At 54.4% G+C, this 15,023-nt stretch overlaps 2 protein-coding genes across 3 annotated transcripts; both read left to right on the forward strand.

Annotated features, from left to right (window-relative positions):
• The first annotated feature begins 2,708 nt into the window (after positions 1–2,708).
• On the forward strand, positions 2,709–7,872 carry FUT1 (fucosyltransferase 1 (H blood group)). The gene is made up of 2 exons (XM_019014341.4): positions 2,709–3,364; positions 4,556–7,872. Exons 1-2 carry the CDS (start codon positions 2,998–3,000, stop codon positions 5,677–5,679), a joined length of 1,491 nt encoding a protein of 496 aa, XP_018869886.1. The 5' UTR covers positions 2,709–2,997; the 3' UTR covers positions 5,680–7,872.
• Positions 7,873–8,953: 1,081 nt separating this feature from the next.
• Positions 8,954–15,007, forward strand: IZUMO1 (izumo sperm-oocyte fusion 1). Of its 2 annotated transcripts, XM_019016616.2 has the most exons (10): positions 8,954–9,159; positions 9,955–10,262; positions 10,599–10,673; positions 11,349–11,435; positions 11,693–11,713; positions 12,365–12,445; positions 13,587–13,687; positions 13,953–14,106; positions 14,417–14,594; positions 14,867–15,007. In XM_019016616.2, exons 2-10 carry the CDS (start codon positions 10,028–10,030, stop codon positions 14,985–14,987), a joined length of 1,053 nt encoding a protein of 350 aa, XP_018872161.1. In that variant the 5' UTR covers positions 8,954–9,159; positions 9,955–10,027; the 3' UTR covers positions 14,988–15,007. The 2 variants fall into 2 exon arrangements, with proteins under 2 accessions (XP_018872161.1, XP_018872163.1); XM_019016618.2 differs by lacking the exon at positions 9,955–10,262.
• The last annotated feature ends 16 nt before the right edge of the window (positions 15,008–15,023 follow it).

Here is a 15,023-nt window from a genome sequence, read left to right on the forward strand (position 1 = left end):
GGTGAAAGGGGCTGGGGGCCCACATTCCTGAGTCTCAGAGAGAAGGATCTGGGGTCTCAAGCACCTGAGTCGGAGGGAGGAGGGGTGCTGGGCTCCTGGAAAAACCACCTCTTGGACCATTTATGCAGATCACGCAGAACAAGAGAAATTTCTGCGCCCCATCTGAATTTCTAAGTTTGGGGGGAGGGCGTGATCTGACACTGAGGTTCCTTGATCCTCAGCAAGGCGGCAATTGCTGTATGAAAGAAGCGACCGCATCTGAGACACAAGTGTCCTGCCTTGGAAGCCTCTCACCTGGCCGTGGGCCAACCTCAACCTCATCTGTCCCTGCTCAGATGCTCAGACCCTGGACATCCCAGCCTCCTCCTCCCTGATGCAATCCTGGTGTTTCTTTCACCAGAGAAGCCATCCCAGGCCCAGGCAGGTGCTCCTGAAATAACCTGGGGGGAGGGGTGGCTGAAAGTCCCTGACTGGAGTTGGCAGCCAAGCCAGGCCCTGGAGTGGGCACCCAGAGGGAAGACAGGTTGGCTAATTTCCTGGAGCCCCTAAGGGTGCAAGGGTAGGCCTTCTGTGTCTGAGGGAGGAGGGCTGGGGGTCTGGACTCCTGGGTCTGAGGGAGGAGGGGTGAGGGGCCTGGACTTCTGGGTCTGAGGGAGGAGGGGCAGGGGGCTTGGACTCCTGGGTCTGAGGGAGGAGGGGGCTTTGGTCTGGACTCCTGGGTCTGAGGGAGTAGGGGCTAGGGATCTGGACTCGTGGGTGTGAGGGAGGAGGGGCTGGGGGCCTGGACTCCTGGGTCTGAGGGAGGAGGGGCTGGGGTCCTGGATTCCTGGGTCTGAGGGAGGAGGGGCAGGGGGCTTGGACTCCTGGGTCTGAGGGAGGAGGGGCCGGGAGCCTGGACTCCTAAGTCTGAGGGAGGAGGGTCTGGGGGCCTGGACTGCTGGGTGTGAGCAGAAGGGTCTGGGTGCTGGGAGTCCTGAGCCTGGGGAGATGATGGTTAAACTTCTGGGAATCAAGTCAAACTCCTGAGTCCTTGACATTGATGTATCTTGAATGCGAGGGTCAGTCTGTGGGGAAGGATTACCCAGGTGCCGAGGCAAGAGACTGAAGGCACAAACTGTTTCAGTATAATAAAGAAAATAGTTAGAATAAGAATAGTTATAATACAAATTAGATATAGAGATGATCATGGACAGTATCAATCATTAGTGTAAACATTATTAATCATTAGCTGTTACTTTTACTCTTTGTTGTATTACTAATATAACCAGGAAACAACCGGTGGGTATAGGGTCAGGTACTGAAGGGACATTGTGAGAAGTGACCTAGAAGGCAAGAGGTGAGCCTTCTGTCACACTGGCATAAGGGCCGCTTGAGGGCTCCTTGGTCAAGCGGGAACGCCAGTGTCTGGGAAGGCACCCGTTACTCAGCAGACTGCGAAAGGGAATCTCCTTTTCTTGGAGGAGTCAGGGAACACTCTGCTCCACCAGCTTCTTGTGGGAGGCTGGGTATTACCTAGGCCTGCCCGCAGTCATCCTGCTGCGCTGTGCTTCAATGGTCACGCTCCTTGTCCTCTTGCATTTTCCTCCCGTACTCCTGGTTCCTCTTTGAAGTTCGTAGTAGATAGCGGTAGAAGAAATAGTGAAAGTCTTTTTTTTTTTTTTTTTTTTTTTGAGGCGGAGTCTCGCTCTGTCCCCCAGGCTGGAGTGCAGTGGCGTGATCTCGGCTCACTGCAATCTCCGCCTCCTGAGTTCACACCATTCTCCTGCCTCACCCTCCCAAATAGCTAGGACTACAGGCGCCCTCCACCACACGCCCGGATAATTTTTTGTATTTTTAGTAGAGACAGGGTTTCACCGTGTTAGCCAGGATGGTCTCGACCTCCTGACCTTGTGATCCGCCCGCCTCAGACTCCCAAAGTACTGGGATTACAGGCGTGAGCCACCGCGCCCGCCCGAAATAGTGAAAGTCTTAAAGTCTTTGATCTTTCTTGTAAGTGCAGAGAAGAAAACGCTGACGTATGCTGCCTTCTCTTTCTCCTTCGGCTGCCTAAAAGGGAAGGGCCCCCTGTCCCATGATCACGTGACTTGCTTGACCTTATCAGTCATTTGGACGACTCACCGTCCTTATCCTGCCCCCCTTGTCTTGTATACAATAAATATCAGCGCGCCCAGCCATTCGGGGCCACTACCGGTCTCTGCGTCTTGGTGGTAGTGGTCCCCCGGGCCCAGCTGTTTTCTTTTTATCTCTTTGTCTTGTGTCTTTATTTCTTACAATCTCTCCTCTCCGCACAGGGGAAGAACACCCACCCGCAAAGCCCCGTAGGGCTCACCCTACATCAGCCTGCCCTGCTCGGGGTTGGCGATGCTGGAGGTGGGCATTGGACCAGAGAAAATGCTTTAATTAGGTGACAAGCGGGCAGAGGCCTTTGTCTCTGGCGCCGGCAGCCACGGCCCCCGCTGACGGCGTGGGAAACAGACCCTGTTCCACTCCGGTCTCCAGCCTTGGAATGGTTGCCTTCGTGCAATGCAGGTCTGGAAAGTAGCAGTTTGGCACGGGACCCTAGAATTCCCCAAAAGGAGTGACTAGGGGCTGGGATTCTGGAATTTGAGTGTGGACGGTGAGGCGGGGGGTGTGGGAGATCGGAGACCCTGGTGGGCGCGGGGGCACCTGCAGGCTGGAGGCCCTCGCGCGCTCCGGCGGCAGCCTGGCAAACAGGTTCTCCATCCCCCAGGAGGACGCGGCAGAGGGCGGACGATCGCTCCACTCGCCGAGACCAGGTGCGGGGGCCCTGCCCAGCCGCTGGGGCGTGGCCAGGCTCGAAGCACCCAGGTGTCGGGGGCCGACTCTAAGCCCTGGCACCGGAAGACAGAGGGCGGCGGATTGGACCTCCCGGCTCCAGCATTGCAACTGGGCGCTCCGTCTCCTGGTCCACGCAATGATGCCGCGGCTGCTCAGAAGCCAGGTAGGCTGCCCCGGGTGAAGCCTTCGCGCAGGTCAATGACGGGGCGGAGGGGCAGGGCGCGGTCCCCTGCATCCCCGATCTGGGGAGCGGTGGGCCCAGGGGCCATCGCCTTAGCCCCTGGCGCTGGGGCTCGGCGCCAAGTGACGGGCGGGGCTCCACCTTCCAGCCATCCGCCCGGCCCGGGAGGGCGGACGCTGCGAAACTCCCGGCCGCGCCCTCTCCTTCCTCTCCTCCCCAAGCCCTCGCTGCCAGTCCGGACAGGCTGCGCGGAGGGGAGGGCTGCCGGGCCGGATAGCCGGACGCCTGGCGTTCCAGGGGCGGCCGGATGTGGCCTGCCTTTGCGGAGGGTGCGCTCCGGCCACGAAAAGCGGACTGTGGATCTGCCACCTGCAAGCAGCTCGGGTAAGTGGGGACTGCCGGTGCCTGGGACCCAGGAACAACTCATTCAGAACCAGGAGGTGCACCCCCAACCTCTTCTCCAGGTCTTCCTAAGGCCCTAGGAATCTCCGCCACCTCCCCAGCCATTACTCCTCCAGGAACCAAGATGCTCCTTCCGCTCCTGACCCTCCAGCCTCTCTTGTTTTACTTGAACTATCGTTTCCCATCACCACCTCTGTGATGGATTTTGCGCCTCACAGACAGGTACTCCTGAGAAACAGGCTGGTGGAAGAGTCCAGTATCAGCGGAACTTACAGGAGGGGAGACTCGAGATTCCTTCAGGAAAGGTGTAGGAACCTGGACCACTTTTTTTTTTTTTTTTTTTTTTTAAGACAGGGTCCCTCTCTGTCGCGCAAGCTGGAGTGCAGTCAGTGGTGCTGTCGCGGCTCATTGTGAGCTCCGGGGATCCTCCCGCCTTAGCATCCGGTGTAGCTGAGACCACAGACATGTGCCACCATGCCAAGCTAATTTTATTTATATTTTTTTGGAGACGGAGTTTCACTCTTGTTGCCCAGGCTGGAGTATAATGGCATGATCTCAGCTCACCGCAACCTCCGCCCCCCGGGTTCAGGCGATTCTCCTGCCTCAGCCTCCCAAGTAGCTGGGATTACAGGCATGCGCCACCATGCCCTGCTAATTTTGTATTTTAAGTAGAGACAGGGTTTCTCCACGTTGGTCAGGCTGGTCTCGAACTCCCGACCTCAGGTGATCCACCCACCTTGGCCTCCCAAAGTGCTGGGATTACAGGTGTGAGCCACCGCGCCCGGCCCATGCCAAGCTAATTTTAAAATTTTTTTGTAAGAGTGCTCTGTTGCCCAGGCTGATCTTGAACTCCTAGGCTCAAGGGATCCTCCCATCTCAGCCTCCCAATATGCTGGGATTACAGGTGTGAGCCAGAGTGCCCAGCCAAACCATGGGTATCTTGAAAACCACTTGTCTTCCAGTCCCCATGCCCCGAAATTCCAAGGCTCTCATCCCTGAAACCTAGGACTCAGGCTCTCCCTACCTCAGCCTCAGGAGTCTAAACCTTTAACTTCCTCTGTCCCTGGGACTAAGGAGTGCTGCACCCCAGGCGCCTCCCTTACCCCACATCCCTCCTCAGCCTCCCCTCCTCAGCCTCAGTGCATTTGCTAATTCGCCTTTCCTCCCCTGCAGCCATGTGGCCCCCGAGCCATCGTCAGCTCTGCCTGGCCTTCCTGCTAGTCTGTGTCTTCTCTGTAATCTCCTTCTTCCTCCATATCCATCAAGACAGCTTTCCACATGGCCTAGGCCTGTCGATCCTGTGTCCAGACCGCCGCCTGGTGACACCCCCAGTGGCCATCTTCTGCCTGCCGGGTACTGCGATGGGCCCCAACGCCTCCTCTTCCTGTCCCCAGCACCCTGCCTCCCTCTCCGGCACCTGGACTGTCTACCCCAATGGCCGGTTTGGTAATCAGATGGGACAGTATGCCACGCTGCTGGCTCTGGCCCAGCTCAACGGCCGCCGGGCCTTTATCCTGCCTGCTATGCATGCCGCCCTGGCCCCGGTATTCCGCATCACCCTGCCCGTGCTGGCCCCAGAAGTGGACAGCCGCACGCCGTGGCGGGAGCTGCAGCTTCACGACTGGATGTCGGAGGAGTACGCGGACTTGAGAGATCCTTTCCTGAAGCTCTCTGGCTTCCCCTGCTCTTGGACTTTCTTCCACCATCTCCGGGAACAGATCCGCAGAGAGTTCACCCTGCACGACCACCTTCGGGAAGAGGCGCAGAGTGTGCTGGGTCAGCTCCGCCTGGGCCGCACAAGGGACCGCCTGGGCCGCACAAGGGACCGCCCGCGCACCTTTGTCGGCGTCCACGTGCGCCGTGGGGACTATCTGCAGGTTATGCCTCAGCGCTGGAAGGGTGTGGTGGGCGACAGCGCCTACCTCCGGCAGGCCATGGACTGGTTCCGGGCACGGCACGAAGCCCCCGTTTTCGTGGTCACCAGCAACGGCATGGAGTGGTGTAAAGAAAACATTGACACCTCCCAGGGCGATGTGACGTTTGCTGGCGATGGACAGGAGGCTACACCGTGGAAAGACTTTGCCCTGCTCACACAGTGCAACCACACCATTATGACCATTGGCACCTTCGGCTTCTGGGCTGCCTACCTGGCTGGCGGAGACACTGTCTACCTGGCCAACTTCACCCTGCCAGACTCTGAGTTCCTGAAGATCTTTAAGCCGGAGGCCGCCTTCCTGCCCGAGTGGGTGGGCATTAATGCAGACTTGTCTCCACTCTGGACATTGGCTAAGCCTTGAGAGCCAGGGAGACTTTCTGAAGTAGCCTGATCTTTCTAGAGCCAGCAGTACATGGCTCCAGAGGCCTGGCATCTTCTGGAGAAGCTTGTGGTGTTCCTGAAGCAAATGGGTGCCCGTATCCAGAGTGATTCTAGTTGGGAGAGTTGGAGAGAAGGGGGATCTTTCTGGAACTGTCTGAACATTCTAGAACTAGCAAAACATCTTTTCCTGATGGCTGGCAGGCAGTTCTAGAAGCCACAGTGCCCACCTGCTCTTCCCAGCCCATACCTACAGTACTTCCAGATGGCTGCCCCCAGGAATGGGGAACTCTCCCTCTGGTCTACTCTAGAAGAGGGGTTACTTCTTCCCTGGGTCCTCCAAAGACTGAAGGAACATATGATTGGTCCAGAGCAAGCATTCACCAAGTCCCCTTCTGTGTTTCTGGAGCGATTCTAGAGGGAGACTTGTTCTAGAGAGGACCAGGTTTGATGCCTGTGAAGAACCATGCAGGGCCCTTATGGACAGGATGGGATTCTGGAAATCCAGATAACTAAGGTGAAGAATCTTTTTAGTTTTTTTTTTTTTTTTGGAGACAGGGTCTTGCTCTGTTGCCCAGGCTGGAGTGCAGTGGCGTGATCTTGGCTCACTGCAACTTCCACCTCCTGGGTTCAAGCGATTCTCCTGTCTCAGCCTCCTGAGTAGCTGGGACTACAGGCACAGGCCATTATGCCCGGCTAATTTTTGTATTTTTAGTAGAGACGGGGTTTCACCATGTTGGCCAGGATGGTCTCGATCTCCTGACCTTGTGATCCACCTGTCTTGGCCTCCCAAAGTGCTGGGATTACTGGCATGAGCCACTGTGCCCAGCCTGGATAATTTTTTTTTAAATTATTTATTTATTTATTTATTTATTTAATTTTTTTTTTTTTTTTGAGACGGAGTCTTGCTCTGTAGCCCAGGCCAGAGTGCAGTGGCACGATCTCAGCTTACTGCAAGCTCCGCCTCCCGGGTTCATGCCATTCTGCCTCAGCCTCCTGAGTAGCTGGGACTACAGGCGACCGCCACCACGCCCGGCTAATTTTTTTTGTATTTTTAGTAGAGACGGGGTTTCATCGTGTTAATAACCAGGATGGTCCCGATCTCCTGACCTCGTGATCTGCCCACCTCGGCCTCCCACAGTGCTGGGATTACCAGCGTGAGTCACCATGCCTGGCCCGGATAATTTTTTTTAATTTTTGTAGAGACGAGGTCTTGTGATATTGCCCAGGCTGTTCTTGAACTCCTGGGCTCAAGCAATCCTCCCACCTTGGCCTCCCAGAATGCTGGGATTACAGATGTGAGCCAGCACACCAGGCCAAGTGAAGAATCTAATGAATGTGCAACCTAATTGTAGCATCTAATGAATGTCCCACCATTGCTGGAAAAATTGAGATGAAAAACAAACCATCTCTAGTTGGCCAGCGTCTTGCTCTGTTCACAGTCTCTGGAAAAGCTGGGGTAGTTGGTGAGCAGAGCGGGACTCTGTCCAGCAAGCCCCACAGCCCCTCAAAGACTTTTTTTTGTTTGTTTTGAGCAGACAGCCTAAATTGTGAACGTGGGGTTAGGGATCACTGCCAAAATGGTACAGCTTCTGGAGCAGAACTTTCCAGGGATCCAGGGACACTTTTTTTTAAGCTCATAAACTGCCAAGAGCTCCATATATTGGGTGTGAGTTCAGGTTGCCTCTCACAATGAAGGAAGTTGGTCTTTGTCTGCAGGTGGGCTGCTGAGGGTCTGGGATCTGTTTTCTGGAAGTGTGCAGGTATAAACACACCCTCTGTGCTTGTGACAAACTGGCAGGTACTGTGCTCATTGCTAACCACTGTCTGTCCCTGAACTCCCAGAACCACTACATCTGGCTTTGGGCAGGTCTGAGATAAAAAGATCTAAAGGTAGGCAGACCCTGGACCCAGCCTCAAATCCAGGCAGGAGCACGAGGTCTGGCCAAGGTGGACAGGGTTGTCGAGATCTCAGGAGCCCCTTGCTGTTTTTTGGAGGGTGAAAGAAGAAACCTTAAACATAGTCAGCTCTGATCACATCCCCTGTCTACTCATCCAGACCCCATGCCTGTTGGCTTATCAGGGAGTTACAGTTACAATTGTTACAGTACTGTTCCCAACTCAGCTGCCACGGGTGAGAGAGCAGGAGGTATGAATTAAAAGTCTACAGCACTAACCTGTGTCTCTGTAGCTTTTTTGGAGCCAGAACCACCGTGTATGTGTGTGTGGGTTTGTGTGTGTGTGTGTGTGTGTGTGTGTGTGTGTGTAAGAGAGTGGAGGTAAAGGTGGGGTACTTCTGAAGACTTTTATTTTTTTTAATTAATTTAGTTTTTTTCGGAGATCGAGTCTTGCTCTGTGGCCCAGGCTGGAGTGCAGTAGTGTGATCTCGGCTCACTGCAAACTCCACCTCTCGGATTCTGGTGCCTCAGCCTCCCAAGTAGCTGGGACTACAGACGTTCGCCACCATGCCCAGCTAATTTTTGTATTTTTAGTAGAGACGGGGTTTCACCATGTCAGCCAGGCTGGCCTCGAACTCCTGACCTCAGACAATCTGCCCGCCTCGGCCTCCCAAAGCGCTGGAATTACAAGCGTGAGCCACCGCCCCCGGCCCTGAGGATTTTTATTACTCGTGATTGGGAGTACTGACCCTACTTAGATCTGACAGCCCCTTGTTGCTGGACTTGTGTGAGTTGTGGTCCCTGTTTTTCTGGTTCCCTGTTTCAATCACACAGGAGAGAGAGACCTTCTAGGACCCTAACGTCTGAGCCCCCAGTTGCTCATTCCTGGACTCTCAGTATTGGCCCCCAGTCCTCTCCTCCCACTGGGACCTCCGCGTGGGCAGAAGAGGCGGAGGAGGGAGCGGATTGTCATTGAACTACATTTCCCGGAAAGCTATGAGGTTGGCAGCGCCAGTCAGCTACAGAGAAAGAGGCCCCAGGGCATTTTGGGAGTCGTAGTCTTAGGGCTAAAATGTCCACTTCGTGGCTCGACAGCCGTTTCCAAGGACGGCGGTGGGGGCGGCAGCGGCCTGGGGGGCCGGATCTAGCCCAAAGCCTGGGTCCTGGGGCAAGGGGAGGGGAGGAAACTGAAGGCCTGAGTCCGGTCCTTGACTCTGGAAGCCAGAGCAGTCAGGAGGCTTCCTCTTCCCTAGATGCTGGGAAAGTTCTAGTTCAAAAAGGCTGCAGCCTCTGTGACGTCATGGAGCGATAGGCGGGACCTCCCTTTGCTGCAGTCCAATCAGACAGAGTTGGGTTTCTGGGTGGGGCCGAGGAAAACCCCAAGGAATATCTATAAAGGAATTCGGGCCCCTACGTGAGAAGCTCGGAGGGGGTGGTTCCAGGAGTTCCTCGTGGAGAGAGGATCGTCCGTGACTCAGACCCCGTCGAAAAGCTCTCGATTTCACGCAACCAACCTTAGCCTCGTCCCCAACACAATCCTTGATTTTACCCCTGGGAAAATTAGCGTAGGTGGTCATGACCCCGGCTTCCTCTTTAAAAGCCCTCAGAACCTGGACCGGGTTCCTCAATGAACCCTAGTGTTAGAGGCCACAAATCAGGAGTCAAGGTCGGGGAGCGGCTGTTTAGGGTGCATCACTGTTCAGGATGCATCGGGGCTCCTTTTTCTAAGCAGAAGGGTGCGCCCTGCAAATTGGGAGCCCGTTAGTTTTGGGGAAGGGTGAACAAGGGCCCCCTGGGTCTGGAGGACCGCATGGAGTCTTGCTTAAGTGTTAGTAGGGTCCTCAGTTCTAGGAATCTGGTATGTGTTTTGGTTTTGAAGGAGTTCCGAGTTTGATAATATCGTGGTTGGGTCTGTGTTAGATGTTTATTGGTTTGGGCATTGAATCTTCAGCTTGAGGTTCAACAGGTTTTGGGGGGCTGGCGGGGGAGTGCCTCAGTGTTGCTCTTAAGGGTTGGAGTTCAGGCTCACGTCAATCTGGGGACTTGGAAAATTCCACAGTTTGGGATTTGGGGAAGGGGCGCATGGGGTTGGGAGATTCCAGGTTCTGAGTTTGGGGACTTATGAGTGATTCCTGTTTAATAGTTTTTCTGATCTCTCAGTTGGGGGATTCAGTGAGAACCCTAAATTTTGGGTCCCCTGGATTGGGGCTCAGTTTCACACTTCAGAGGCATTTGATGAAGGACATAGGTCCTCTTTATTTGGAGATTTCCTGAAGATCCTCTTTTCGAGGTTTGCGGACCCCATGGATAGGCGGCCCAGTGGGATTTCTTAAGATGGATTTTGGCTTTTCTCCGTTTAGCGTTCTCCTGCTCTCGGTTTGGGGTGAGAGCACCCTTCCTAACGGTCTTCGGGAACTGTGCGCGCCGGCTGCAATGGGGCCGCATTTTACCCTCCTGTGTGCGGCGCTGGCCGGTTGCTTGCTTCCTGCCGAGGGGTGTGTTATATGTGACCCGTCTGTCGTGCTGGCGCTAAAGTCCCTGGAGAAAGATTACCTGCCTGGCCACCTGGATGCGAAGCATCACAAAGCCATGATGGAAAGGGTAGAGAACGCCGTGAAGGATTTCCAGGAACTGTCGCTTAATGAGGATGCCTATATGGGGGTCGTTGGTGAGGGCAGGGGGGACCAAGGACCCCTGGGTCCTGGGAAAGGAGGGAGATAAGACCAGGGGAAGGAAGAGGCTGACAGCAGGGTCTCCGGGATTCGGGAATGGAGAAGGCTGAGATGCAGATTCCGAGGTTCCCCGGGGCTAGCAAATACTGTTTTCCCTATCCTCGGCTGGCAATTTTATGTAATAAAACTACAACTCCCAGAAGGCAACGGGCGGCTGAGTCCTTAACCAGGCCTATCCTTGCCCAGTGGCCTCATGGGTATTGTAGTTTCTAAGATTAGGCGCGCCAATGAGAAAGTAAGGCTGGAATCTGGGGTTATATCTCCTCTGACAGATGAGGCCACGCTGCAAAAGGGGTCCTGGAGTTTGCTGAAGGATCTGAAACGCATCACAGACAGTGATGTAAAAGGTAAATGCATCAAGGGGGTGGGAGTCCAGAATCTCTCAGAGAAGCCAGCGTTAGTGATGCCTGGTCTCTTGGTCAGATACTAGGCTGTGGACCCAGACCGCCTAGATTCCAATACCTGCTCTGCCACTTCCTAGCTGTATGGCCTTGAGCAAAGGACTTTGAAGCTCCCTTGGCTCTAAAATGCTTCCTCAGTTGTTCAGTTTAAATGTGTATTGCTGGCCGGGCACGGTAGCTCAGGCCTGTAATCCTGGCACTTTGGAAGGCTGAGGCAGGCAGATTACTTGAGCTCAGTAGTTCAAGACCAGCCTGGCCAACATGGTGAAACCTTGTCTCTACAAAAAATAGACATACATATACATATTAGCTGGGCATGGTGGTGTGTGCCTGTAGTCCTAGCTACTTGGGGGGTTGAGGCGGGAGGATTGCTTGAGTCCAGGAGTTTGAGGCTGCAGTGAGCCACGATTACACCACTGCACTCCAGCCTGGGTGGCAGGGTAAGACCCTCCCCAATCCCCCAAAATATGCATTGCCTAGCCCAGCAGCTGGCATTATGTTAGACGGTCAATTGTAGTGCCCTTTCCTGAGAAGGCCAGGAAGTAGACTGCCAGACTCTGCAGGCAGAAGTAAACTTCCAACACCTCACACGTGGGATTGGGGGTTCCTGTGTCTTCCCAGGCGATCTCTTCGTGAAGGAGCTATTTTGGATGTTGCACTTGCAAAAGGAAACCTTTGCCACCTATGTTGCTCGATTCCAAAAAGAGGGTGAGAGAAGATGGGAGTCGGTGTCCCCCAGCTCCTCTTTCCACTATCCAAGAGTCCTTGTCTCCAGCCCCTTACTTCTCCAAGCCCAGTTCCTCAGCTTCCCCAACTGCCTCCTCCTTCAGACCCAAGTCTTTTCTCCCTCGAACCCAAAAGCCCAAAGCCCAGCTCTTCCCCCAACCCCCTCTTCCATCGTCTTTCATTTAGAAATCTGACTCTGTCATCTCTTTCTTGCTCTCTTTTTTTCTCTTTTGACACAGCTTATTGTCCCAACAAATGTGGTGAGTCTGGATTACAGAAGTTAACCCTCATCCTGCCCTCTGAATAGTCAACCTCCCCACTCGCCTTTTTGGATCCTGGTGGTTTTGTCATTCTCTGCCTTGGAGAGGTTCCTGGGTCTCCAGTATTCTTTCTGCACCATGGATTTCTTGGGGAGCAGGTCATATTCTACTTACACTCTTTTTTTTGAGACAGTCTCACCCTGTCGCCCAGGCTGGAGTGCAGTGGCACGATCACGGCTCACTGCAACCTCCACCTCCCAGGTTCAAACTATTCTCCTGCCTCAGCCCCCTAAGTAGCTGGGATTACAGGTGCCCGCCATCACACCCAGCTAATTTTTGTATTTTTAGCAGAGATGGGGTTTCACCATGTTGGTCAGGCTAGTCTTGAAATCCTGACCTTGTGATCCGCCCGCCTCGGCCTCCCAAAGTGCTGGGATTACAGGAGTAAGCCACCGCACCCGGCCTCTACTTACACTCTTTACTGAGCTTTGTTGGAGCCCACTTACTACTTACCTGCGTTCTGGTCCTGTCCCTTCATCTGACCATCTAGGAATGTCATAGATGACCTGGCCCCAGCGCCCTTAGCCCTAACCTCTCCTTTTAGCCATGCCCCTTAATGGGCAAATACAAGCCTTGACCCTGCCCCTCCAGGTGTGATGTTGCAAACTCTGATCTGGTGCAAGAACTGCAAAAAGGAGGTTCACGCTTGTCGAAAGTCCTACGATTGCGGGGGTGAGAGAACTGGACCCAGCAGGAGGAATTGGTGCAGGTGGGGTGGGGCGAGAGGAGAGGCAGTCTAGAGAGAGCCTAGATGGGGGTGTGGGGGCAGTAGACAAGAAAAGGTAGGGTTTAGACCAGGTGCAGTGGCTCACACCTATAATCCCGCACTTCGAGAGGCTGAGACGGGAGGATCGGGAAGCCAGGAGTTTGAGACCAGCCTGGGCAACATAGTGAGACTCCATCTCTACAAAAAAATTTAAAAATTAGTCAGGTGTGGTGTTGCGTTCCTGTAGTCCCAGCTACTTGGAAGGCTGAGGCAGGAGGATTGCTTGGACCCAGGAGTTGGAGACTGCAGTAAGCTATGGTCATACCACTGCACTCCAGCCCAGGCAAAAGAGTGAGACCTTGTCTAAAAAGAAAAAAAAGAGGCCGGGCGCGCTGGCTCACGCCTGTAATCCCAGCACTTTGGAAGGCTGAGGCAGGTGGATCACAAGGTCAGGAGTTCAAGACCAGCCTGGCCAAGATGGTGAAACCATCGTTTTTGTACTAAAAATACAAAAAAATTAGCCAGACATGGTGGTGGGCACCTGTAATCCCAGCTACTCAGGAGGCTGAGGCAGAGAATTGCTTGAACTCGGGAGGCGAAGGTTGTAGTGAGATAAGATCGCGCCACTGCACTCCAGCCTGGGTGACAAGAGCGAGACTTCATCTAAAAAAAAAAAAAAAAAAAAAAAAGAGAGAGAGAGAAAGAAAAGAGAAAAGACGAGGTTACAACAAACGTAAAGGATTAGGGGAGGGTAAAGAACCGTGAAGGAGGCCCGGCGCAGTGCCTCATGCCTGTAATCCCAGCACTTTGGGATGCTGAGGCAGGCAGATCACCTGAGGTCAGGAGTTCGAGACCAGCCTGTCCAATATGGTGAAACCCCGTCTCTACTAAAAATACAAAAATTAGCCAGGCGTGGTGGCAAGCGCCTGTAGTCCCAGATACTCAGGAGGCTGAGGCAAGAGAATCGCTTGAACCCAGGAAGCAGAGGTTGCAGTGAGCCGAGATCGCGCCAATGCATTCCAGCCTGGGGGACAGAGCGAGTCTCCATCTCAAAAACAAAAACAAAAACAGAATCATGAGTGTCCCATGGTCATCCCCCACCCCCAGAGCGGAATGTGGAAGTTCCTCAAATGGAAGACATGATCCTGGACTGTGAGTTAAACTGGCATCAGGCTTCCGAAGGCCTCACTGATTACAGCTTTTACAGGGTGAGGGCCTCAACTTCTGTAACCCTTGAACTCCCTAGACTACAATACTTGTGTTCTGGATCTATGGGCCTGCACCCACGATTCTCATGACCCAGGAGGGTGGTCTACTAGGTGTGGTCTCTACAGACCTCTGGGACCCCGTGCCCTGACCAGTGACACCCTGGACACTCACCTCCCACACTGAGGCCCTGTGATCTTTTCACCCCTGTACTCCCCCAACCCCTGAATTCCTCAGGCCTCAGTGACCCCTTGAGCTTGGGTCTAGGTTTGGGGGAACAATACGGAGACCTTGGTGTCCAAGGGGAAAGAGGCCACCCTGACCAAGCCCATGGTGGGTCCAGAGGATGCAGGCAGCTACCGCTGCGAGCTGGGCTCTGTGAATTCCAGCCCAGCCACGATCATCAATTTTCACGTCAGAGGTCAGTGCTGTGGGGCTGAGAGAAGTGTAGGATTCAGGGCCCAGGAAAGCTGGGGTCCTCGGCGGGGGCGTGGCCTTGGCGATGGGGGCGTGACTTCCTGTTGGGTGTGGTTTCGGGGCACGGGGTGTGGCTTCCTGCCGGGGGCGTGGCCTCTGGCCCGGAGGACAGGGGTTCCCTTGGGTGTGTTCAGGCTTGACACTGGTGAAGGCGTGATTATCTCTGGGATGGCCGGCTACTGGGACGGGCTTGTCTTTGCCAGGGCAGGAACTCCACGCCCTGCCAGGACTGCTCTTTACGCTTTCTCTAACAGTGTTGCCCAAAATGATCAAGGAGGAAAAACCTTCTCCAAATATCGTAACCCCGGGGGAGGCGACCACGGAGTCGTCCATAACCCTCCAGCCTCTGAAGCCCGAGAAAATGCTGGCAAGCCGCCTTCTGGGGCTGCTGATCTGCGGCTCCCTAGCACTGATAACCGGCCTTACCTTTGCGTGAGCAACCCATTGAAGAAGGCGGGCTTGGCTTGGAGTAAGGGGCGGGGCTTCCAGGAACCCAACACAGAAGCTGGTCTGGGGGCTACTGAGGCCTGAGAGCAGGACTTTCCTGGGGATGGAGTGCGGGGGGCTTGAACAGGAGGACTTCGAAGGGCAAGGCTTAGATAATTGCTAGAATAAGGTCACAAAGGGGGAGGTTGGGAGGGGTGTCCCCCACACAATTAGTACCCAAACCGGTTCCATGATCTGCACCCCACTCCCACCCCTAGGATATTTCGTCGAAGGAAGGTGATCGATTTCATCAAATCCTCACTGTTTGGCCTTGGCAGTGGAGCGGCCGAGCAAACCCAGGTCCCAGAAGAAAAGGCCACAGATTCGAGGCAACAATAAAGATTTATCTTGTTGTCTAAGCATCTGACTCACTCC

This window comes from Gorilla gorilla, chromosome 20, assembly GCF_029281585.2.
Source record: "Gorilla gorilla gorilla isolate KB3781 chromosome 20, NHGRI_mGorGor1-v2.1_pri, whole genome shotgun sequence".
Taxonomy (NCBI): domain Eukaryota; kingdom Metazoa; phylum Chordata; class Mammalia; order Primates; family Hominidae; genus Gorilla; species Gorilla gorilla.

Coding starts and splice junctions, on each gene's coding strand:
- FUT1 (XM_019014341.4), top strand. CDS start 2,998: ATGACGGGGCGGAGGGGCAGGGCGCGGTCCCCTGCATCCCCGATCTGG. Junction 3,365..4,555: donor GCCACCTGCAAGCAGCTCGG/GTAAGTGGGGAC, acceptor CCTCCCCTGCAG/CCATGTGGCCCCCGAGCCAT.
- IZUMO1 (XM_019016616.2), top strand. CDS start 10,028: ATGGGGCCGCATTTTACCCTCCTGTGTGCGGCGCTGGCCGGTTGCTTG. Junction 13,688..13,952: donor CTGATTACAGCTTTTACAGG/GTGAGGGCCTCA, acceptor GCTTGGGTCTAG/GTTTGGGGGAACAATACGGA. Junction 14,107..14,416: donor CATCAATTTTCACGTCAGAG/GTCAGTGCTGTG, acceptor TTTCTCTAACAG/TGTTGCCCAAAATGATCAAG.